General features: G+C 41.2%; 3 protein-coding genes across 7 annotated transcripts in view; 1 reads left to right on the forward strand and 2 right to left on the reverse strand.

Annotated features, from left to right (window-relative positions):
- The window catches only part of ascc1 (activating signal cointegrator 1 complex subunit 1), a 64,608-nt gene extending 54,613 nt beyond the window's left edge, over positions 1–9,995 (reverse strand). The window contains exons 1-5 of one of the 2 annotated variants that reach the window (XM_059946481.1): positions 9,876–9,995; positions 8,909–9,036; positions 4,837–4,936; positions 4,177–4,274; positions 172–350 (exon numbers count right to left, since the gene is read on the reverse strand). In XM_059946481.1, the coding sequence (XP_059802464.1) occupies positions 172–350; positions 4,177–4,274; positions 4,837–4,936; positions 8,909–9,020 (489 nt within the window). In that variant the 5' untranslated portion in view covers positions 9,021–9,036; positions 9,876–9,995. Of the gene's footprint in view, positions 1–171; positions 351–4,176; positions 4,275–4,836; positions 4,937–8,908; positions 9,037–9,645; positions 9,786–9,875 lie in introns of those variants that run through there. The other variant, XM_059946482.1, reaches the window with a different exon arrangement.
- Positions 9,996–10,113: 118 nt separating this feature from the next.
- On the forward strand, positions 10,114–14,798 carry anapc16 (anaphase promoting complex subunit 16). The gene is made up of 3 exons (XM_059946483.1): positions 10,114–10,288; positions 13,434–13,508; positions 14,441–14,798. The coding sequence occupies exons 1-3, from the start codon at positions 10,165–10,167 to the stop codon at positions 14,554–14,556; spliced, it is 315 nt and encodes a 104-aa protein (XP_059802466.1). The 5' UTR covers positions 10,114–10,164; the 3' UTR covers positions 14,557–14,798.
- A 74-nt stretch (positions 14,799–14,872) lies between these two features.
- LOC132379026 (dnaJ homolog subfamily B member 12-like) overlaps positions 14,873–25,892 on the reverse strand; it is a 53,220-nt gene continuing 42,200 nt past the window's right edge. Inside the window, exons 8-9 of one of the 4 annotated variants that reach the window (XM_059946480.1) lie at positions 22,502–22,654; positions 14,873–15,006 (exon numbers count right to left, since the gene is read on the reverse strand). In XM_059946480.1, the coding sequence (XP_059802463.1) occupies positions 22,533–22,654 (122 nt within the window). In that variant the 3' untranslated portion in view covers positions 14,873–15,006; positions 22,502–22,532. Of the gene's footprint in view, positions 15,007–19,402; positions 19,811–19,846; positions 20,210–22,501; positions 22,655–25,892 lie in introns of those variants that run through there. The other 3 variants (XM_059946477.1, XM_059946476.1, XM_059946478.1) reach the window with 3 other exon arrangements.

Raw genomic sequence — 25,892 nt, forward strand, 5'->3', positions numbered from 1 at the left:
TCCTTTCATAAACTGATAGCAAAAGTCTGTGCTGTAGGAAATTCACAAAAAAAAACAAGCTTCTTGAAGAACCCTGATTACATCATACTGAGGGTCTTTTATCTTTAAATTCTCCCACATTGTTTCATCTAAAAGTAGGGTGACGTCTGGTCCCCAGCCTGAGAACTGTACCTGTGAGTGGCTTTTCAACACCTCCTCTTTAAACTTCACAAACCGTTCCTGAATTGTGGCATGATTAAGAGCAAAGGACAGGAAATGGGTGAAGGGCTGCTTCCGACGGAAACTGTCCAGCATCACCTCAATCCGTGTTTGGGCTGATGCCACTCCTGCTCGCTGCTGCCCAGTGATTACTGGAAAAAATAGAAAGCTCGAGGTCAGAATGTGCTTCCCCACTTTGTACTGTGTGAAAATCTGATGCAACCACGAATCAGAAACAGGATAGAGCTTTTTCTGGATTAGCCAAAGTCTGCTGACTGACTTATGAGCATCTGATGCACTGGAGTGGTGTGAGCATTTTCCCTGGCGCAGTCCCTACAACACTAATTCCATTAAAAGCCTGCACTAAAATGACTCCTATGAGGCTGTAAATTACTGAACAATACCTGTCTTTGTTACTTTTAAATTCAACTACTTCCCGCATACAACTACCTGTAAACTAAAGATCAATTAAAACTGTGCTGCTCGTCATCAATCACATTTTTTGTTTGCTCAGCCTAATATGCCTTGTAGTTCACCTCACCTTATTCTTAAAATTCGCTAGTTTAAAATCACTTCATTGCGTCATCTCTCCTTACTCTCTCTAATCCTACAACCCTTAGAGATACAGTATCTTAGCTCCTTCAATATTGTCCTCATTCCAGAACCTAATGGCTCTACCATCAATAGCCGAGTTTTCAGCAGTCAAGGTCCTAAGCTTTTAACTTTTCTCCTTGAACAGATATATCACTCTTTTCATCTTTGAGGTGCTCCTTAAAATCTTCTTTGGTCAAGGTTTTGATTATTGGGTCAAGTATTTCCTTATGAAAGTTGAGATCATTTTTTTAAATAATAATTGCATGATGGGCCTTGCAATTTTTTGTTACAATAAGAAACACATAGTGGCGATTTAAGCAGGTGCTTAACACCACACTGAAAGAAGCTCTTGTCCTCTTCATTCTGAGCAGGCAAGCCTTTGTAACTTCCCATCAAAAGGAAAAAAAAGTAATACTCTGTCTTGGTTATACTATAGCCAAGCTAATGTCTTGAAGAGGTATTAAATCTCCAGAGGTGTTTACAGTCTCAGATTAATTACATAGTACATAGAACATTACAGCAAATGAGCTAGCTAAGGAGATTATAGAGGCATTAGTAGGGATCTTTCAAGAATCAATAGATTGTGGAATGGTTTTGGAGGACTGAAAAATTGCAAATATCACTCCACTTTTTAAGAAGGGAGGGAGGCAAAATTATCAGCCAGTTAGCCTGACTTCAGTGGCTGACAAGATAATACAGTTCCTTATTAAAGATGAGGTTTTGGGGTAGTTGGAGGCACAATAAAATAGGCCATAGTCAGCATTGCTAAGGGGAATTCTCCCTGACAAATCTGTTGGAATTCTTTGAGGAATTAACTGGCAAGATAGACATAGAACAGTCAGTGGATGTTGTTTAGTTGGGTTTTCAGAAGACTTTCAACAAGGTGCCAAACATGAGGTTGCTATAGAAGGTAAGAGCCCATGGTATTACAGGAAAGATACTACCACGGATAGAAGATCGGCAAACTCGCAGAAGACAAAGAGTGAGAATAAAGGAGACCTCTTCTGGTTGGCTGTTGGTGACTAGTGGAGTTCCCCAGGGATCAGTGTTGTTTTGTTTTTACTTTGCATGTTATTCGTTAATAATACCGATGACAGAATTGATGACTGTTCCTGCTCCGGCCGCTCGTTCCCCACACGGGGCACAGTCTGGGCGAAGCAGTTGCTCATCGGGTTCCCAATGAAATCTCCACCACCTCACCTCGATTCTCTAACCCCAGGGAAAGGACTGGAATCCTTCACCCTGTCTCTGCTCCCCGTTCCCTGGCTTTGATGTTGGAAATCTGTTGTTATACAGCAGGAGTACGTTGCAATATATGATAGTAATTTTAAAATAGCTTATAAATTACTGAATCAGAATCAGGTTTATTATTACCAGCATGTGGCATGAAATTTTTTTAACTTAGCAGCAGCAGTTCAATGCAATACATAATCTACCAGAGAGAAAAAAAATGATAAATAAAACATAACAAGTGAATCAATAACATATATTGAATAGATTATTAAAAATATGCAATATCAGAAATACTGTATATTAAAAAAAGTGAGGTTGTGTCCAAAGCTTCAAAGTCCATTTAGGAATCAGATGGCAGAGGGGAAGAAGCTGTTCCTGAATCGCTGAGTGTGTGCCTTCAGGCTTCTGTATCTCCTACCTGATGGTTACAGAGAGAAAAGGGCATGCCCTGGGTGCTGGAGGTCCTTAATAATGAATGCTGCCTTTCTGAGACACTGATCCCTGAAGATGTCCTGGGTACTTTGTAGGCTAGTGTCCAAGATAGAGCTGACTAGATTTACAACCTTCTGCAGCTTCTTTCAGTCCTGTGCAGAAGCCCCTCCATACCAGACAGTGATGCAGCCTGTCAGAATGCTCTCCATGGTACAAATATAGAAGTTTTTGAGCCCATTTTTTGACATGCCAAATCGCTTCAAACTTCTAATAAAGTATAGCCGCTGTCTTGCCTTCTTTATGACTACATCAAAATGCTGGGACCAGGTTAGATCCTCAGAGATCTTGACAATCAGGAACTTGAATCTGCTCACTCTCTCCACCACTAATCCCTCTACGTGTTCCCTCGTCTTACCCTTCCTGAAGTCCACAATCAGCTCTTTCGTCTTACTGACATTGAGTGCCAGGTTGTTGCTGCAGCGCCGCTCCACTAGTTGGCATATCTCTCTCCTGTACGCCCTCTCATCGCCACCTGAGATTCTACCAACAATGGTTGTATTGTCAGCAAATTTGTAGATGGTGTTTGAGTTATGCCTAGCCACACGGTCATGTGTATACAGAGAATAGAGCAGTGGGCTAAGCACACACTCCTGAGGTGTGCCAGTGTTGATCGTCAGCGAAGAGGATATCTTATCACCAATCCGTACAGACTGTGATCTTCTGGTTAGGAAGTCTAGGATCTAATTACAGAGGTCCAGGCTCTGCAACTTCTCAATTAGGATTGTGGGAATGATGGTATTAAATGCTGAGCTATAGTCGATGAACAGCATCCTGACACAGGTGTTTGTGTTGTCTAGGTGGTCTAAAGCCATGTGAAGAGCTATGGAGATCGTGTCTGCTATTGATCTATTGTGACAATATGCAAATTGCAATGGGTCCATGTCCTTGCTGAGGCAGGAGTTCAGTCTAGTCATAACCAACCTCTCAAAGCATTTCATCACCGTCGATGTGAGTGCTACCAGGCAACAGTCGTTAAGGCATATTCTGAGCAGTTTTGGGCCTCATATCTAAGAAAGGATGTGCTGGCACTGGAGAGGCTTACAGGAATGATTTTGGGAAACGAAAGGTTTAATTTTCAGGACCATAATACAGCTTTAAGTCTAAACTAGTTGGAGTTTTGAAGAATGAAGGAGGACCTTGCAATGGAGACAAATGCAAACTAGATGATCTAGGCTGATTTCAGGAACGGAGGGGCTGATGAATGAAGAAAAGCAGTCGCTGCATGAAGAAAGGCTGAGCAGATTGTGCCTATACTAACTGGAGTGTACAAAAATTAGAGAAGACCTTCTTGAAGCACGTTAATTCATGAGATGCTTCTGCTTGAGGGATTACTGGATAGTTTCAGAATTCAAGATGGAGATGAGAAGGAATTTCTTCTCTCAGAGGGTTGACAATGCTTGGGATTTTGTACTCCAGAGAGATGTACACACTGAAAATATTTAGGATGGAGAGTGACAAACACCTGAACCACAACAGAGTCAGCAATTGGGAAGCGTACAGGTAACTAGCATTGAGACCAAGAATTAATCAGCTATGATCTGACTGAATGGCAACACATGCTTTAAGGGCCAATCAGCCTGCACCTGCTCCCATTTCCCATGTTCTCATAATTTTTTTGTGTCCTACAAAACATGTCTGTTCATCCCAAATTAAACTTACCAATCGGTCCTTCCACTCCGTGTTTAGGAATACTTATGGAAGTCCGTGTTTCGGTCTCCAGTCTGCGTTTGGTCTCTGCTTTCTTCCCAATTATATATCTGTGGTGAAGAAAAGTGCATATTATTATTAGCCAGCTGGAATGTTTCTGGTGAGAAAAGGACTGAGCTGTGTCACCCAGCGGAAGAGAAGGTTTCACATTGCTGAAAGAACAAAGCAATGCATGGGAATGCGTTATTTTCAGGTATTCAACTATCAGGTGAAGGTATCATTGATTCATAAAAGAATAAAATTGTCATAAAGATTTTCAGTAACTGCCACAAGCACAAGAGATCCTGCAGATGCTGGAAATCCAGAGCAATACACAAAATACTGGAGGAACTCAGTATCTATGGAGAGAAATAAACAGTCAACGTTTCGGGCTGAATCCCTTTGTCAGGTCACCTAATGAAGGGTTTCAGCCTGAAACTTTGACATATTTATTCCTCTCCATAGATGTTCAGTAACTGCCAGTTCATGTTTAGTTGCAAATATTTGTAAGATGAAAAAGTATTAGTAGTTGGGTGTCACGGTCGCATCACCAAAATATGTGCGAAAAAGGCAAAGTTAAAAGTTCTCACATGCACAAACATGCTTGTTAAATTCAAAATGACCATAGCTTACTTGTAAAGGGCACTGGGTACATCCATGGTGCATCGATAGCCTTGGTCTGTCTGTTCTATAAGTACAGAGTCACAAGGTTCATCCACACAGTCCACAACTCCTGCAAGAAAGAAGATAACCCACTGAAACAAATGGCAAACTTTCAGTTCACAGTTGGTGACCTCTAATCCCATGAATTGCAATGGAAATGCTACCAAAACTGTGAATTATGCAGGAGGATAAATATCACATGCCTTCTTTCTCCAGCAAATTTCACAACTTACTATGTGTGTAGTCAGCAAAGCTAGCACTGATACCCTAAGTGTTTCCATCCAAATGATAGTAAAATGATAAGACCACAACACCACCAATTCTGATAGCATTCTGCTCATTGCATTTTGCTGACCAGAGGAAAAAGAATCATTCTACATAGTGTTTGTTTTCTGTTAGCCTGGCAATCTTATATCATTGTCAATATCTTATCTTCTACACCATGAGCATTCATTTTCTGCATTTACTTCTGATGCAGTCCCATAACGAATTCCTTTTATCCACAACTTTTTACTTCAAAGAATTCCAATAAATTGGTCAAACAGAATATCCCTTTATGGCATGGCAGCCTAGCAGTTAGCATAATGCTTTACAGCGCCAGCTGTAAGATTGGGGTTCAATTCCCACTGCTCTCTGCAAGGAGTCTATATGTTCTCCCTGGGCTGTCCTCCAGGCGCTCTGGTTTCCTCCCACAGTCCAACCACACGTGGGTTAGAGCTATTAAGTTGCGGGCACTAGAAGCATAGCAACACTTGCTGGCTGCCCCAGCACATCCTCGACACAAACAACGCATTTCAGTATATATTTTGATATTTCAATGTACGTGTGACAAATAAATAAAGCTCATCTCCTTTCATGAAACCATATTGACATCATTACGTTCATTTAGAAGGTAAAGCAGTACCCTAGTTTACTGTTTTTAATAACAGCTTCCAACATTTTCCCATGACAAATGTTAACTATCCTATAGTTCCGTGTTCTGTCTCCCTCCACTTATTTAAAATAGTTTTTCTTCCCATACTGTGGGGGCATGCCTTATTCTGATTGTCAAAAGTAGCTTCCATTGTGATTGGTCAGTTTAGAAACTGCAGCTCCTTTTCCTATTGGATAGCTGCCTGGTGTCCAGTTTCAAATATCCTGGGTATATAAAATAACACGTGGAAGGGGCTTGTTCTCTTCTTCCTTTGCTTCAGACATGACCATTGGGAAGGTATGCTTTGCACACTTTTAACTAAGTATGTTCGTTGAATGTTTGGGCAAATCTTTTACTGTTTGTAAATAAATGATCAATATACCTATTCCTAGTTAGTGCATTTCCTGTCTCACTTGCTAGACCCGCAAACCTGAATCAACATTACACTTCCTTATTTTTCAGTCTCCCTCCGAATTTGTGGAATTTTGGAAAATTAAAACCAACACACTAACTATCTCACAGGTTATTTCTTTTAAGACCTGAAGATGAAGTTTATCAAAACATACTGATGTAATCTGAAATATCTGCCCACAGATCTAAGAAAGTGTTCAGCACCACTAAGTATTGACTGTAACTTTCCTGCATTCTTCTCTACCTTCCAATTCTCATCTCATAGCTAAGATGTTAAATGTTTCCTCTTCAGTGAAGACTGATACAAAATACCTGTTTAATTCATCTGCCTTTTCCTTGCTTTACTTTATTAATTTGCTGGATTCACTTTTGATAAAATCATTGCTCACTTTGTTTTTAAGATATCCAAATACATATTTTTATATTTATAGCTTTATCTCAAGCTCTTCTTTTTCTTTCTTTATTAACCATTTAGTCACTTGTTGGTTATTTTAGTTAACTGGTTGGTGGTGTAGTGGCATCTGCACCGTACTTCGAAGTGACTGATCCCGGGTTCAATTCCGGCTAGCACCTTACACGCTTTCCACCCGTGCTGGGTTGAGCGTCCAGCTCGCAACTCGGCCTCATAAAAAAAAGACAAATGCTAAAGAAATATCAAGGTTGCTGCCCCATGCACCGCAAGGCCCGGAGAGAAATAATAAAATCAATTATTTTAGTGGTGTACTTGTTCTCTGGGCAAATGATAACAATCATTGTCTGCCAGAGAGTAGAGTCATGGGTGTGCTGTTCTTTGAAGAGTCAGTCCAGATGACCTGTCATGAGCTCAGCACAGACATGTAATCATGAAGAAAGGACCCTGTGTGTTTACTTTCTTAGAGGTTAAGGAGGTTCCAACTCTAACAAACTTCTATAGATGTACAGTGAAGAGCATTCCAGCTTGATGCATGGCATGAAGGAGGCCACTGCACAGAATTGGGAAAAGCTTGCAGAGGGTTGCAAACTCAGCTAGCTCCATCATGGGCACTAGCCTCCCCAGCAATGAGAACATCTTCAAAAGGCGATGCCTCAAAGAGGCAACATCCATTATGGATGCCCATTAGCCAGGCCATGCTGTCTTTTCATAACTGCCATTAGGGAGGAGGTACAGAAGCCTGAATATATATATATATATATACACACACATACACACACACACACACACACACACACACACACACACACACACACACACACACACACACACACACACACACACACACAGACACACACACACACACACACACACACACACACACACACACCCCACCACCACCCACCATTTTAGGAGCAACTTCTTCCCCTCCACAATCAGATTTCTGAATGGACAATGAACTCATGCCCACTACTTCAGTATGTTTCCCTCTCCTTTTGAACTACTTAACTCATATTTTCAATATACTCATTGTAATTCATAGCTATTAGTATTATGTATTGCAATGTACTGCTACATACATTAAACCTGATTCTGAATCTGACACTCTGACATTCAGGAGCATGAAGCTGCTCACTCTTTCCACTGTTGACCTTTCGATGATGGCTCTTACATGTCCCCTCAACTTCCCCTTCCTGAAGCCCACAATCAATTCCTTTGTCTTACTGAGGTTGAGTGCAAGATTGTTGTTGTAACACCGCTCAACCAAGTTATCTATCTCCCGCCTCCTCGTCACCATCTGAGATTCTGTGGTGTCATCTGTGAATTTATAGATGGGCATTTGAGTTGTACCTAGCCACACAGTCATGAGTGTAGAGTAGAGCAGATGGCTAAGCACACATTCTTGAGATGTGCTTGTGTTGATCTTAAAATAAATTCTAGGAAGGATCATACAGCAACTTTGAAAATACAGAATAGGGACTGATAAAGTTTCTCTTGTCTAATTTTGTACTCCTGTCATAATACGCAAATTCAGGGAAATAAAGTTAGGGAGAGAGGTCAGTAATTACTTATTTTGACATGGGGTGGCCAACAACTGAGACACAGTGTTGTGGCAAACCAATATAGGCAAAAGCAAAATAATTAACTGAAACAGTGATGTGATGTCAGCTATTATGTGTTTCAATTGTGCATACACAGCAATACGATGTAGTTCTTCTTAAAGGTCAATAGAAATAAAAATACCAGTCATTTCATCTGTCAATTGTACAGGTATATTTACATGCAGTGGCCACTTTATTAGGTGCCTCTTGTTCCTAATTAAGTGGTTTCTGAGTGTATGTTCATGGTCTTCTGCTGCTGTAGCCCTTCCATTTCATGTTTCGACATGTTGTGCATTCATAGACAGTCTTCTGCACATCACTGTTGTAATACGTGGTTATCTTATTAACAAGGCATTTCCACCCACAGAAGAGCCGCTCATATTTTTTTTTGCTTTTCGTGCCGTTCTCTGCCAACTCTATAGACTTAGCATAAAAATCCCAGGAGTTCAGCAGTTTCTGAGATACTCAAACCACCCCATCTGGCACCAACAATCATCCCGTAGTCAAAGTCGCTTAGATCAGATTTCTACCCCATTCTGATATTTAGTCTGAACAACAACTGAACCTCTTGATCATGTCTGCATGCTTTTATACATTGAGTTGCTGCCACATGATTGGTTTATTAGATATTTGCATTAACGAGTAAGTGTTTTGGGTTACCTAACAGAGTGACAACTAAGTATATATTCAATACTCGCCAAATACCTGAATAGGTAAAGTCATCTTCTTCCTCATGTTGATACACTTGTTCTTTAACGTAGTTTTTGCGGTAAATACGTCCATTGATATTAATGAGTGTCGGCCGAAGAACTTCCATTGTAATGCCTCCTCACCTGAAAGGTACAGCTGGCAAGTAAAACATTGTACTGCTCTGTTGATCAATAGAAAAAACTGGTATCACATCAGAAACCTAAAAATCTTCACATTAAAAAGATATTGAATCCTCAGTAATAAGCCCATTTATTGTACAGGGCAAGCAATTGTCAGACTAGTAAACCAGAGGCTTGGACTAACAATCAACAATATAAAGACTCGAGTTCAAATCCTGCCACGGTAACTACTGAATTTAAATTCAAATAACAACCCATAGCCTGGAATTTGGAAGTACGATGATACAAAATCCACTGCACTATTGCAAAAGAACTATCCGGTTCACTAATGTCTTTTAGGGAGGAATTCCACCATCTTTAATGTGGCCTGTCTTCAATGTGATTTCAGATCTTCCCCAGTATGGTTCACTCATAAGTGTCCTCTGAAGTGGGCTAGTAATTAGCACAATTTACCAGACCACTATGGTCAAACACAATGGACACAGCAAAGTCTCTCCCAGCCCTTCCTTGGAAACATCTTGGACTGGAATATAAACTGGCAGAGCAGCACCCTGACATATCATGCACACAGAAACAATATCCATCACCGTGAACATTCATTCTCTCCATTACCAGCACGCAGTGACTTCAGTATGTCCCCTCTACAAAATGCAGTAGTCACTCGCCCAGGATAGTCCACCGGGGCATCACAAACCTTCCACCACAGCCACCAAGAAGGACGAGCGCAGCAGGTACCTGAAAACACCACTGCACTATGGAGTGTTTCTACAATTATAAGTTTCCACCACGATATACTAGTATAGCAAATTAATATATTTTTAATTAATGTTTAATATCCTTACATTAAAATGCAGCAATAATGGTCCACTCCTAAATAGAACTTATCCCGGCTTTGACGTCGTAAAGGCGACCCTTCTGCCGTAAAGCGTACCGCCCAGTTGTCCTCTTTCCTCCAAGAAAGACGGACGGTAGGCGTGAGAGTGGACCTTATGCCATAAAGTGTGACTGATTACGGCTGCGTGTCGTCCGCTTGTCTTCTGATCCCTTCGAGAATGGAGAGTGTGTGTGTCGTGAAGACGGACCTTACACCGCAAAGTGTAACGGGGTGCGGTTTACGGCAGAGTGTCGGCGATGGCCGCCTCAGCGTCTTCTTCGTCGTCCTCGGCGGCGGGAGGGGGTTTCCATGTGTCCGAACTGTCGCCGCCGCGGAAGGTGCTCTTTACATCGCCCAAGGGAGCGGGCGAGCTGCTGGAAGGTGAGAGCAGGGGCCTGGTTCAATCCATGTGTTCCTCCTTCCATGGACACCCCTGACCCGCTGAGGAACTCCAGCGTCTTCTCAGGTCTCCAGTTACACTTTGCTGGTCGATCTGTCTTCATTCTCTCGCCATATCTAAAGGCATCCACATGTCCGTCCCTGTCATGATTAGTACCGAGCTGTATTAACCTCGCACCTCAGTTGTTGATATATACCCGCTCCTGCAGGAGACGTGCCTGGGGGTTTAAAATCTTTGACCCTGTTTTCACTTCCCTGCATCTCTCCATCTCTGATTCCTCTCCAGTATTCCGAATGACTGTTGTACAAGGAAGCACAAGAGACGGCAGGTATTGGGATCCAGAGCCCAAAAAACAACAACAAACTGCTTTAGGAACTTAGCGGATCAAGGTCGCATCTATGGAGGGAAATGGACAGTCGACATTTTGGGTTGATTCCCTTCATCCTGACAGCTGAACTGTTACATATATCAGATTCTAACACTATCATTGGCAAACAGTCCTTAGACTTTGATTATAAAAAGGTTAGGAATCTTAGTTGAAATTAGCGAAATTAGAAGGGCAAAGGTGGAGATGGGTCTGGCGGGTAAGGTTCATGAATTGGAATTGGTTTATTTGGTCAGATGTACTTACAGTGAAAATGTTGTGTTGTATAATGTGCGTCCAAATTTGCACAGGGCATTGAGGGTAAAACAAGCTGAATCAATAACAATGCAGAATAAAGTGTTAACATCTATAAACAATGTGCAAGATCATAATGAAGTAGGATGGAGATGTCAAAGGTCCTATTTATCATACTAGGGAACTCTTTAATAGTCTAATAAGTGGGGTGGAAGCTATCCTTGAGTTGGCGACACATGATTTTGTACATTCTGTCCTGTGGAAGAGGGGAAAAGAGATAATACACAAGGTGGGTGGGGTCTTTGATTATGCTGGCTGCTTTACTGAGGCAGTGAGTATAGATGGTGAGTGTAGACCATGGAGGAAAAGCTGGTTTCTGTGATCTGCTGAAATATGTCCACAAGCCTCTGCATTTTCTTGTGCAGAGCAGTTGTCAGACCAAGCCATTATGCTTCTAGATAGGTTGCTTTCTGTGGTGCATTGATAAAAAAAGTTGAGTCCTCAGGGACATGCCAAATTTCTTTAGCCTCCTGAAGAAGTAGAGAAGCGAGTTTTCTTGGCTGTGGCGTCTATGAGTTTGGATCAGGACTGGCTACCGTGATGTTTACTTCTAGGAACTTAAAGCTCTTAACCTCAACACTATTTATACAGACAGTGGTATCATCTACAAACTTGTAGATGGACTTGGAGCAAAATCTGGTCACACAGTCATGAGTGTAGAGGGGACTGAGGATGCAACCTTGTGGAGCACCAGTGTTTAGAATAATCCTGGTGGAGGTGTTGTTGCCTATCTTTAGTAATTGGGGTATGTTTCTGACAAAAGTCAAAAATTCATTTACAGAGAGAGGCATTTGACTCAATGTCCTGGAATTTGGTGGCAAGTTTGCCTGAAATTATAATGTTGAAGGCAGAGTTGTAGTCGATAAACATTAATATGACACAAGAGCTTTACTGTCCAGATAGTCCTGAGATTGATGTAGCCTCAGGCAGATAGCATCTGCCATAGACTTGTTTCGGTGGTAGTTGAGTTACAGTAGGTCAAAGCTGCCTGTAAGACTAGAGTCAGTGTGTTTCGTGACTAATCTCTCAAAGCATTTCATGGCGAGTTATAATAAAGACAAGCACTTCAAAATGTCAGAGCAACTAAAGTTCAATAGCTATATTAAGAGTAAAAGGGAGACTAGGGAGAGAGTAAGTTCCCGTAGTGGCTAGGGACAGAGTAGGTCTTGAGCCACAAGAGATGGGTAAGATTTTTAATTATCTTTACCACAGAGAAAATCATGGTTGCTCCAGAGATAAGGGAAGCAAGTGGAGAGGTTTTGGAGAACAATTAGGGAGGTGGTAGTTGCAGCCAAACAGTGCATTAAAGTTGATAAATCCCCAGGGCTTTAAGTGCATCCTTGGTAGGAGACAACAGAGAAAGTAGTGAAGGCCCTTATGGAGATATTTATTTCATCATTAAGTTTCTGAAGACTGGAAGGTGGCTAATATTATTCTGTTATTTATAAAAGGTAATAAGAACAAGCCGGGGAACTACAGGCAGGCCAGCTTGACATCAGTGGTGGAAAAGTTACTGGAGAGGGTTCTGTGTAGGACTTGTACTGTGACTGTACTATGACTAGTTGCCAGGACTATTAGTCCTGGATTAGTCTTTTTCCCCAGGGTAGAGAGGTTCAGGATGATGAGAGGCATTGATCGTGTGGATAGTCAGAGGCTTTTTCCCAGGGCTGAAATGGCCAGCACGAGAGGGCACAGTTTTAAGGTGCTTGGAGGTAGGTACAGAGGAGATATCGGGTAAGTTGTTTTTATGCAGAGAGTGGTGAGTGCATGGAATGGAGGTGGGTACGATAGGGTCTTTTAAGAGACTCTTGGACAGGTATATGGAGCTCAGAAAAATAGAGAGTTATGGGTAACCCTAGGTAATTTCTCGGGTAAGGACATGTTTGGCACAGTTTAATGGGTCGAAGGGCCTGCATTGTGCTGTAAGTTTTCTATGTTTCTAAAACTAGGCAGCACAGATTTCAAGTGAGAGGGAAAAGATTTAAAAGGGACCAGAGGGCTAACTTTTTCCACACAGGCTGGTGAGTATATATAATAAGCTACCAGAGAATTAGTTGAGGCAGGTACAATAATATCATTTAAAAAGCACTTGGATAGGTACATAGAGCAGTGAGGCTTGGAGAGATATGGTCCGAATGCAAGAAATTGGGACTAGCTGGGCAGGCAACGTGGACTCGTTGGGTTGATAGGCCTGTATCTGCTGCATTAAGTTGAGGAATTTTATATCCAAATTTTTGATTACCATGGTCTGAAGCTTAAATGCATTATTTCTGGGTGGACTGTGTGCTATCAATCCATAAAGCTTCCCATTGTTGTAAAATAACTTAGTTGAGGAATGAAGTGAGAAATAATTAAAAAAAATAGAAATGGGGTGATTTTCAGTATTATACACATGTTGTTTAAATACTCTGGACTGGATTTTAAGCCCTTTGTTTCTGCTTTTACAGATGCCACGGAGAGATTCCTGTGTGAAGCAGTTTTCAGTTATCAGGTGGCACACACGTTAAGGCAGGTAAAACGAGGTAAGCTACAGAGCAACTATGGAATTACAGTACAAAGAGCAAGAACAGTACACTACATACTCAGAAGGAAATAATCTGGTGCTTCAGCCATAAGTTTTGTTTTAGACAAAATATCCTTGTTATTGAAACTTTGTCCATGACTTAATTTATACCACACTTTCTATTCTCACTTCACAATTTCCATATAGTTTGAAACTTCTGAGTATCTAGAAAATATCCACAAACTCATTTATTGATAAAGTGGCGGTAGAAGTGCATCTTTCTTGTGAAATGATAGTAGGATTATCTGGGGGAAAAAATCAGTAAATGTGAGATTGGCTTTGAAGAGATAACTCAAGCACATTGATATGTTAAGCTGAGAGATTTGTCCTGACACCCAATTTCTATCAGCAGAATGATGTTGCCTGATGGAAACTACTTTGGAATTATAAATGAAACATTTCTGTATCATTAAATTACAAATGAAACATGTCTCCAATGAACGTTGATTTCTGTAACTTCTGGTTATTACTCCTCTCCTCGATCTTTACTCCCCTACTCCTTTCTCACTTTCCATTCTCCATCCTGGTTCCCCTTTCATCCCTTCTGTACTCCTGACCTGCCCATTACCTTCCTCTGGTTCACTTCCTTCCCTTTATTCCATGGTTTACTGTCCACTCCTATCAGATTCCTTTTTCTTTAGGCCTTTACTTTTCACCTGTCCCGTCCCAGCATCTTACTTCATCTTGCCTTCTCACATGTATCACCTTGTACTCCTCCCACTACCACATTATTCTGACTTCAGTCCCTTCCCTTTTCCATTCCTGATGAAGTGTCTCAGCTCGAAATGTCAACTGTTCATTTCCCTCCAAAGTTGCTTCCTTACCTGCTGAGTTTCTACAGGATTTGACGTGTGTTACTCTAATTGTAATGTAATTTTCTTCCCCACTTAGAACAGCAGTGCTCACGGATGGAGAAGCTCGCCAGTTTGGTTGAGGAATTGGAGGCAGATGAATGGCGCTATAAACCAATCGATCAGCTGCTGGGATTTACGCCTTCCTCTGGATAAGACTTCCACTTCTTCATGGTGTTTATTTCATAGCTGAAAGCTTATGCTTCCTGACAGATTAAAACTATGAGAGAAATACCGATATTACATCTGTAAAATAGTACACGTTTTGAATATTGTTTTTATTAGACATACTGTACATGGAATTCTACATTCAAAGAGATTTATTTGATTTTTTTCATGATACATGGAACTGCATGTTAAACTGTTTAATAAATTTTGGCCTTACTTTTACAGACTAATTTCTTGGTCTTGATCCCTTTTTTAAATTAAATACAATGGTAGTCGAGTGAAGATTTTGGATCCAAACTTGACAAAAAGTACATAATCTGAGCTGACATTCTATTAAATTATCAAGGAAAACCACCTTCCACATTAAGGCAGTTTGGATTCCGTCAGCCTTATCAGCACTCCAGGCCAGTCAGTTACATCTCAGTGATGGAAAAGGTTCTAGAAACAATAACCAGAAGCAAGATTGGAAGAGGTGTGGATTGATTACAGAAAGCTTAGTAGAGATTTGTTAAAGGCAAACTCTCTCTAACTTAATAGTTTTGTATTTTCTCTATTAATAGAATTGGCCCAATTAGGAGGAAACAGAATAGTAATGAAATGTTAATTAGACTGGAGGAAAGTACACAGTATAGTTCCCCAGAAGTCAGTGCCATTCAGCACAGAATCAGGCATTTTGGTGCAACTGGTCCATACCGACCAAAATTCCCATCTCAGTTAGTCCCATTTAGTTGTGCAGAGCACAATTTCCAGATTTGTAGGGAACATAGAACTTGGAAGACAGGAAACTATAAACATGTTAGTATTGATACAACTGGTAAAGCTGCTGCCACAGCTCCAGGGAACTTAAATCTAACATCTAGTATTGTCTGTGTTGAGCAATTAATGCAGGTTGATAAGTTGAATACATCCACTTTCACAGAAAAAAAAATGAAAAAAGCAGAGTATTTTTGTAATTTGTGAGAGATTGAACAATGTTGGTTTGAGTGAGCTCCATAGGTGTCCTTATACTTTGAAAGTTAGCATAAAGATACAGCATGCAATTATTTTTCATTTAGAGGTACAGAACAGTAACAGGCCCTTCTGGCCCAATGAACCTGCACCACCCAATTACACCGATGTGGTCATTTAACCTACTAATCTGTACTTCTTTGGAGTGTGGGAAGAAACCAGAGCACCCAGAGGAAACCCATATGATCACGGGGAGAATGCACAAACTCTTTACAGACAGCAGTGGGAATTGAACCCAGGTCGCAGGTGCTGTAACAGCATTACGCTGTGCTACTGTGCCTCCCCGATTAGGGAGACAAATGGGTATGTTGACCATATTGCAAGAGGGCTTGCTTAAATTTTAGTTCAGTGATTGATAAAAGTAATATGGGAACCACAGCCTTTTACTGCAAATAGGACAGGAGGTACCTGATAGAGTGGACACTGGAAAGATTGTGAGGTATTTCTGCAGGGCTTCTGTGTGCTCCCAATGCCTGGACACAAGGTTCTCCTTGAATAATACGTTGTACAGTCATTGACCGGGGATTCCCAAGATTTAGTGGGATTTAGTGGGAATGTTGCAATTTTCTCCAAAGAAGCTTTAGTTACATCCTTGAATCTTTTCCTGCCTACCTGGTAATCTCCTCCAATGACCAGATAAGTTATCTGTGTCTCAGGCAGGTGAGCAGAATGACCTATCCAATGGAACCAAGTGAGTACACTAGGGCCTCAATGCTGGGAATTTACAATGCTCACTACCTGCAAAATAAGAGAGAGTGCGCGCGCATGCAAGCTCGGGTGCATGAATTAAGACTTTCTCCATAATACTGTAGTAAGTTTATGTACTGCACTGTACTGCCACAAAATAAAAAATCATGACATGAGTGACGATAAACCTGATTTTGATATGGATCTCTATTGTGGACGAAGAGTGGGAAGGGGGCAGGGAGGAGGGGGAATCATGACTGGGAAAAGAGGAAGGGAGAGGGGAAACACCAGAGAGATATTCTGTAATGATCAATAAACCAATTGTTCAGAATCAAATGACCTTGCCTGGTGTCTCAGGGCTGTGTGTCTGCACCAATGACATCCCCTGCCCATGGCATTCCTTCTGCACCACCTGTCCCACACCACCCCCATGGCACTCCATCCTCACCATTCCTAGCATTCTTTGCTCTGCTTCACATTGACTACAGTATTGTGCAAGTCTTAGGCACCTTAGCTATATATATGTGCCTAATACTTTTGCACAGTACTGTAGGTAAGTCACTTGGATCAGATGGACTAGTCACAGGTTCTCAAAGAGATAGCTGAAGAGATTGTGCAGGCATCAGTAATGAGTTTTCAAGGATCAATAGATTCTGGCAATGGTTCTGCAGCACTGGAAAATTGAAACTGTCACTCCAGTCTTCAAGAAGGAAGGGAAGCGGAAGAAAGGAAACTACAGTCGGCCCTCCTTATCCGCGAGGGATTTGTTCCGGGACCCCTCGCGGATACCAGAATTCGCAGTTGTTCAAGTCCCTTATTCAACCGGTCTCAATGCAGTGGACCTTAGGACCCAGCAGAACCCCAGACCCTATTTAACCTGTCTCAGTGTGGTGAACATTAGGACCTGGTGGCAGAGATCTGAATCCGCAGTGTTTCTGTTCACGAAAATAATCATGATAACGATTGAAAATAAAGTGGAAATAATAAAGCGATCGGAAAGAGGTGAAATGCCATCGGTCTTTGCAAAAGTGTTAGGCTATGTCGGTCAATGATCGGAACAATTTTAAAGGATAAAGTGAGAAAGACTTTCAGAAGGCCTTTGACAAGGTTCCACACATGAGGCTGCTTAACAAGAGCCCAATACATTACAAGAAATATACTAACGTGGATAGAGTATTGGCGGGCTGGCAGGAAGCAAAGAGTGAGAATAAGGGGAGCCTTTTCTGTTCAGCTGCCAGTGACTAGTGATGTTCTGCAGGGGTTGGCATTGGGACCTCTTTTTTTTTTACATTGCAAGTCACTGATTTATATGACGGAATTAATGGCTTTGTAGCCAAGTTTGTGGATGATATGAAGATAAGATCATTCCTATGGTCATGATCGAAAAGCTACAGAACTTAGGTATCTGTACCTCTGTCTGCAATTAAATCCTCGACTTCCTAACCGGAAGACCACAATCTGTGCGGATTGGTGATAATATCTCCACCTAGCTAACGATCAACACTGGTGCACCACAGGGATGTGAGCTTTGCCCACTAATCTACTCTCTCTACACCCATGACTGTGTGGTTAGACATAGTTCAAGCGCCATCTATAAATTTGCTGATGATACAACCATTGTTGGCAAAATTTCAGATGGTGACATAAGGATGTACAGGAGCAAGATATACAGTTAGTTGAGTGGTTAAACCAATCCTCAGAGAGATCAGAACTGTAGAGAGTGAGCAACTTCAAGTTCTTACATGTCAGTATCTCTGGGTACCTAATCTGTACACTAGATATTGATATAACTATAAAGAAGGCAAGACACTGGCTGTATTAGGAATTTCAGGAGATTTGGTTTCTCAATTAAAATACGCAAAAATTTCTACAAATGTACAGTGGAGAGCATTCTGACTGGCTGCATCACCATCTGGTATGGGACAGGGGGTGGGGGTTCTACTGTACAGGATTGAAGTTGCAGAAACTTGTAAAATTAGTCAGGCCTAATTTTGGGACAATTTACAATGACCAATTAACCCGCTATCCAGTACGCCTTTGCACTGTGGGGGAAATCGGAGAACCTGGAGGAAACCCACGCAGTCATAGGGACAGTGACAGACAGTGACAGTCCTCTCTACTCTGGTTGTGCCAGCGTTTTGGTAGAACAATCCAATTAACCCCTGTCCTCACTTAATCCTCAAACTCCAGTAATTACTTCATTAAAGTATTTGCCCATTTCTCTCTCTAATATTACTATTTACTTTGCTTCCATCAACTGTCCCCCCAGAGCATTTCAGCTCAGGGTTTCCATGTACTATCTGGTAATTTTGCAAATCACCCAAGATCTGTGTCTTCTTGTTACCACCCCGTTGCTATTTTGTTCTATTTAGTCTATCAAAAACATTTAGATTTTGAACATCTTTCAAATCTCTTTCTAGATGTCAACAGCCAATCTCCTTTTTGAATGTCTCTCTTCTGAAGTCCTCATCCCTGGAACTAGGAGATCCATAAACACACTTTCTAGTTTCAATTCGCATTCTAGCGAGTAGTACCTAGAATTATGCTGAGGCCTTATCAGGCAGGGATTGATAAAAGTTTCCTTCCTATTGTACTCTATACGTCACTCTTAATAAAGACCAAGGCTTCCATTTTCTTTGTAGAGTCTGTGGAGACCAGCCATTTTTTGTATGTCAGTCTCTCTTTCTGTGTAGCTTTTCATCGATTTTATTGTATTTCTTTATTCTACTGTGAATGCTCGCAAGAAAATGAATCTCAGAGTAGTACAAGGTGACATATACTATACATACTTTGATAATAAATTTATTTTGGAAAGTTAAATTTTATTCCTTTGAATAAAAAATATTTCCAATGAAGAGAAAGCATAACCAAATTAGAACCAATTTGTTCAAAAATAATGTAAAGGAAACACGCAACCAGAAGTGGAAATCTGAATTTAACATCCTTCAAAACCTGTTGAAATTAAAAGGAAAACTTAACATTTTCAGAACAAAGATCAATATATCTTTTGTTAGGTAATAATATTTAGGGTTATGGAACTAAGCTGGATAATGAAGGTAAAATACAATCAGAATCATACAACAGGCTCAAAGGACTAAACAGCCACAAATGTGAGCAAATGAATGCAAAGACAAAGGTATTTGTCACAGTACAGATTTATTTCTATAGAAGAGCAAAATAAGTTACAACCGATTTCAGCCCCTGCATAAAGTACAATGTATATACAACTATAAATAATTTCCAAATCATTAATTTAACACATCTGTTTGTTTGTTCCATTAGAAGTGACTAGTGCACATGTACAAACTTGGTTCATGCGTCATGTTGTCTCTCCTCTCGGCTGTCTCAGTCTCTGACCGAATCCAGTGTATTGTAGCTTACACAGCAGGGTGCTGCCCAAGAGGCCTCAGGGGCTCTTGATCCAGTTCATGAAAAAGTTCAGAAGGAGGGTGCTCATAGGCTGTGAGTATTTTCAGCACTGATGCTGGCTAATCAAAATCCAGTCTTAAGACAAATTTCAAAGATTTTTTTTAGTAATCGTCTATCGCTAAATTAAGTGAGAAGACAAAAAAGGAAAATAAATAATTTAAAAATATAACAGTATTTGTCCAACAAATCCAGATTAACTATATGCTTCGCATAATTAAAAAAACTTCTTTCAGTTAAATATTTTTGTTGAAGACATCTCTTCTTTATTCTACCAGACCTTCTATAATCATGGATGAGCACAAAACGCCTATCGCAAGTTACAATATTTTGATCCAATCATTACACAGCTGGCAAAGAATGTATAACTTAAAAGGAAATTGAAGCTGTTTGCTTTTGGGAACAGGAGTGTTTCCAAATTCAGGTGGGTTAACTAGCAGATGGAGCTCAGTAACAATGGAAAGTTCATGGAGTCTTGAACAGTGACAGACTGCCTGATCTGTGATTTACCAGTCTGTTTCTAAATGGGAAGGGCAGATACTCAGTTTCAGACCAGGGTGATTCAGTAACAGGAGTCAAAAACAACAGAATCTTGAAATCTAAAACAAACTTTGCAAATGTTGGAATTACTCCAGCAGGTCAAGCATCATTATATAACCATATAACAATTACAGCATGGAATTTGATTAGTCCTACCAAAATGTAGCACCTCACACTTATCAGCATTAAACTCGATCTGCCATCTTTTAGCCCACTCTTCTAACTGGCCTAAATTTCTCTGCAAGCTTTGAAAACCTACTTCATTATCCACAACGCCACCTATTTTAATATCATCTGCATACTCACTAATCCAATTTACCACCCCATCATCCAGATCATTAATGTATATGACAAACAACATTGGACCCAGTACAGATCCCTGAGGCACACCACAAGTCACCGGCCTCCAACCTGACAAACAGTTATCCACCACTACTCTCTGGCATCTCCCTTCCAGCCACTGTTGAATCCATTTTACTACTGCAATATTAATACCTAACGGTTGAACCTTCCGTGAGGAACCTTGTCAAAGGCCTTACTGAAGTCCATATAGACAACATCCACTGCTTTACCCTCGTCAATTTTCCCAGTAACCTCTTCAAAAAATTCAATTAAGATTTGTCAAACATGAACTTCCACACACAAATCCATGTTGACTGTTCCTAATCAGACCCTGTCTATCCAGATAATTATATATACCATCTCTAAGAATACTTTTCATTAATTTACCCACCACCGACATCAAACTTACAGGCCGATAATTGCTAGGTTTACACTTAGAACCCTTTTTAAACAATGGAACCACTTGAACAATATGCCAACCCTCTGGCACCATCCCCATTTCTAATGATATTTGAAATATTTCTGTCAGAACCCCTGCTATTTCTACACTAACGTTCCTCAAGGTCCTAGGGAATATCTTGTCAGGACCTGGAGACTTATCTACTTTTATATTCTTTAAAAGCGCCAGTACTTCCTCTTCTTTAATCATCATAGTTTCCATAACTACCCTATTTGTTCCCCTTACCGTACACAATTCAATATCCTTCTCCTTAGTGAATACCGAAGAAAAGAAATTGTTCAAAATCTCCCCCATCTCTTTTGGCTCCACACATAGCTGTCTACTCTAATACTCTAACGGACCAATTTTATCCCTCACTATCCTTTTGCTATTAATATAACTGTAGAAACCCTTTGGATTTATTTTTACCTTACTTCCCACAGCAACCTCATATCTTCCTTTAGCTTTTTTGATTTCTTTCTTAAGATTCTTTTTACATTCTTTATATTCCTCGAGCACCTCATTTACTCCATGCTGCCTATATTTATTGTAGATCTCTCTTTTTCCGAACCAAGTTTCAAATATCCTTTGAAAACCATGGCTCTCTCAAACTTTTAACCTTTCCTTTCAACCTAACAAGAACATAAAGATTCTGTATCCTCAAAATTTCATCTTTAAATGACCTCCATTTCTCTATTACATCCTTACCATAAAACAAATTGTCCCAATCCACTCCTTCTAAATCCTTCCGCATCTCCTCAAAGTTAGCCTTTCTCCAATCAAAAATCTCAACCCTGGGTCCAGTCCTATCCTTCCCCATAATTTTATTGAAACTAATGGCATTGTGATCACTGGACCCGAAGTGCTCCCCAACACATACCTCCGTCACCTGACCTATCTCATTCCCTAACAGGAGATCCAACACTGCCCCTTCTCTAGTTGGTACCTCTATGTATTGCTGCAAAAACCTATCCTGCACACATTTTACAAACTCCAAACCATCCAGCCCTTTTACAGAATGGGCTTCCCAGTCTGTGTGTAGAAGATTAAAATCTCCCACAATCACAATCTTGTACTTACTACAAATATCCGCTATCTCCTTACAAATTTGCTCCTCTAATTCTCGCTCCCCATTTGGTGGTCAATAATACACCCCTATAAGTGTTACTACACCTTTCCCATTCCTGAATTCTACCCAAATAGCCTCCTTAGACGAGTCCTCTAATCTATTCTGCCAAGGCACCGCTGTAATATTTTCTCTGACAAGCAATGCAACACCTCCCCCTCTTAGAGGAAAGGAAAAGTTTCCCCACATTTGCTGCTTGACCCATTGACTGCTTCCAGCAATTTGTATTTCTGTTCTGAGTCACCTCCTCAGTGACTTGGCTTGGAGGCTTTTCAATGTGCTAATATTTTTTCCTCTGTCTGTCAGATATTTCACCTAAATAAAAGAAATGACAGCAAATGAATTAAGAAGTCTACTGGACATACCTGTTTCTGGTTATTTCTGGAACAGGCTGTCCTATCTGTGTAGAGAAGCCTGAACTTCTGAAAGTCTGGTGCAGCTTGGCGTGCTCATCTTCTGGGCTTTCTGATAAAGATCTACATCTCCAAAGTACCGGGCACGATACAGTAATCCCTCTTCTGTAGAAAAAGAAATAAACTTAGTTAAGAGAGAACATCCATTTTTGTACTCCATAATCCATTATAAATTGGGAACTATAAATATACTTCTATTTATATATTAAGATCATAGAAAGGCAATAAAATTACATATATTCAGTGGCCACTTTATTAAGTACACCTGCTCATTAATACAAATAGCTAATCAGCCAAGCGTGTGGCAGCAGTTCACTGCATAAAAGCAAGTTGATATGGTCAGGAGGTTCAGTTGTTCTTCAGACCAAACATCAGAATGGGAAAGAAATCTGATCTCAGTGACTTTGACTGTGGAATGATTGTTGGTGCCAGGTGGGCTGGTTTGAGTATTTCAGGAACTGCTGATCTCCTGGGATTTTCATCCAGAACAGTCTCTAGAACTTACAGAGAATGGTGCGAAAAACAAAAAAAAAATTAGAGATCAGCAGACCTGTGGGCAAAAATGCCTTGATAATGAGAAAGTTTAGAGGAGAATAGCCTGACTGGTTCAAGCTGAGAGGAAGACTTCAGTAATTCAAATAACTATGTGTTACAACAGTGATTTACAGAAGAGCACCTTGAACACACAACACATCGAACTTTGAAGTGGATGGGCTACAGCAGAAGACCACGAATATACTCAGTAGCTACTTTATTAGGTGCAGAAGGTATTTAATAAAGTGGCCACTGAGTCTACTTTGATGTATAATGATTTATATGAGCAAACATAATCACATTTACCATGCAGTAACATCCCATTGATATGAAAGATGAGTCTATTACTGGTTACCTTGATTTAGCGAGGGCGCCTTTACACACACCATGTAGAATGGTGTACAAGAAGAAGACCTGAAATACATGGGACTACTATGCCAAAGATGCATCAGGATTAAAATTAATTGATTGTACAAGAATGGCAAATAAACAGGATTAAATGCAAATATCACAGAGGGGGGATCCCAACTTCAACCTTACCATAAAACCTGCAAACAAAGAGGGTGCTGTTGTAGTTGAATTAACTTCTATCTTGCTGAGGCCAGAAGGCAACTCTCATACATCTCCTCTTACTTACCGCTTGAAAAGGACCCCACTCAGGACCATCAGAAATTGCCTCCAACACCAACACTAACCTCATCAACTCTGGTGAACTCCCATCCACTGCCACCAAACTCAATTTCCTTAAACCAAACTGCTTGTTTCCAACTTCTACCCAAGATCCACAAACTTGATGGTCTAGGTAGGCCTATTGTCTCTGCCTGCTCCTGCTCTACTGAACTCACTGTCTCCATTCTATCCTCCTTGGTTTAGACACTTCCCACCTACATCCGTGACATTTCGCATGCTATCAATCTCCTTAACAACTTTCAACTCCCTGGCCCTGACCACCTCATTTTCACCATGGATGTCTGGTTCCTATACACTTCTATCCCCCATCAAGAAGGCCTTAAAGCTCTCTGCTTCCTTTTCAACAAAAGATCCGACCAGTTCCCCTCCACCACCACCCATCTCCATCTAGCAGAACTAGGCCAATGGCCCCACCTAAGCCTGTCTTTTCATTGGCTACATATAGAACAGTCCATGTTCCAAGCCTTTCCTGATAATGCCCCTAACATTTCCTGTGCTATATACACAAAATGCTGGAGCAACTCAGCAGGCCAGCCAGCATCTATAGAAAAGAGTAAACAGTTGACATTTCGGGCTGAGACCCTCCTTCAGGACTGGAAAAGATGGGGAGAAGTTGGGGCAGGAGAGCAAGAAGTACAAGGTGGCAGGTGGTAAGTGAAACAGGGAGAGGGGGAGGGGTGAAGTAAAAAGCTGGGAAATTGATTGGTGAAAGAGATATAAGGGCTGAAGAAGGAGGAATCTGATAGGACAGAAGACTGTGGAAGAAAGGGTAGGAGGAGGTGAACCACAGGGAGGTGATGGGCAAGTAAGGAGATAAGGTGAGAGAGGGAAGCAGGAACAGGGAACGGTACAGGACAGGAGGGGGCAATTTCCGGAAGTTCGAGAAATCAGTGTTCATGCTATCAGGTTGGAAGCTACCCAAATGGAATATAATATGTCGCTCCTCCAACCCGAGTGTGGCCTCATCAGGGCAGTAGAGACCATGAACTTCCTGTGCTACATTGACAACTGTATTGGTGCTGCTTCATGCACCCATGCTGAGCTCCTCAATTTCATTAACTCTGCCATCAATTTACACCCTGCCCTTAAACTTATTTGGTTCACTTCTGACATCTCTCCCCCCACCCCTCCCTTCTCAATCTGTCTGTCTGCGGAGCCAAACTGTCTTTTAGAAACCTAATGATCCCCATGCCTATCTTGACTTGACTATATCTCTTCCCACCTTGTCACCTGTAAAAAATGCTATTCTTTTTTCTCAGTTCCTTTGTCTCCACCGCATCTGTTTCCAGGATGAGGTCTTCCTTTCCAGGACATCAGAAATGTCCTCCTTCAAAAAATGGAGTTTCCCTTCCTGCACCAATGATGCTGCCCACACCTGCGTCTCCTCCATTTCCCAGACACCTGCGTTCACTCTATCTTCCCACTGCCTACAGGATTAGAGCTCCTCTTGTCCTCACCTACCACCCCATGAGCCTCCACATCCAAAACATTGTTCTCCGCAACTTCTACCACCTTCTACAAGAACCTACAAATAAATGCATCTTTACCTATCTACTATGCTTTCTGCAGGGATTGCTCCTCCGTGATTCCCTTGTCCATTTGTCCCTCCCGTCTAATCTCCCTCCTGGCACATATCTCTGCAAGTAGCAGAAATGCTACAACTGCCCATTCATTTCCTCTCTTACCTCCATTCAGGGCCCCAAGGGGAGGCAATATTTCATCTGCAAACCTGTTGGGGTTTCTATTGTATCCAGCACTCCCAATGTGGCCTCCTCTACATTTGTGAGACCGACATAAAATGGGGGATTCTTTGTCGAGTACCTCCACTCAATCCACCAAAAGTGGAATTTCCTGGTGGCCAACCATTTTAATTCCTATCCCCATTCCCACGATGTCTTCTTTTGCAACAATGAGGCCAGTCTCAGGGTGGAGTCTAGGTAACTTCCAACCTAATGGCATGAATAGTGATTTCTCCTTCTGGTAATTTTTGTTCCCCGCCCCTTCTTCTATTCACCACTCTGGCCTCTTACCTCTTCTCTTCAATTGCCTATCACCTCCTCCTCCTCTTCCCTTTCTCCCATGGTCCACTCTACTCTCCTATCAAGTTCCTTCTTCTCCA

The sequence above is a fragment of the Hypanus sabinus genome, chromosome 21, assembly GCF_030144855.1.
Source record: "Hypanus sabinus isolate sHypSab1 chromosome 21, sHypSab1.hap1, whole genome shotgun sequence".
NCBI classification, from domain to species: Eukaryota; Metazoa; Chordata; class Chondrichthyes; order Myliobatiformes; family Dasyatidae; genus Hypanus; species Hypanus sabinus.

Coding starts and splice junctions, on each gene's coding strand:
- anapc16 (XM_059946483.1), top strand. CDS start 10,165: ATGGCCGCCTCAGCGTCTTCTTCGTCGTCCTCGGCGGCGGGAGGGGGT. Junction 10,289..13,433: donor AGCGGGCGAGCTGCTGGAAG/GTGAGAGCAGGG, acceptor CTGCTTTTACAG/ATGCCACGGAGAGATTCCTG. Junction 13,509..14,440: donor GTTAAGGCAGGTAAAACGAG/GTAAGCTACAGA, acceptor TTCCCCACTTAG/AACAGCAGTGCTCACGGATG.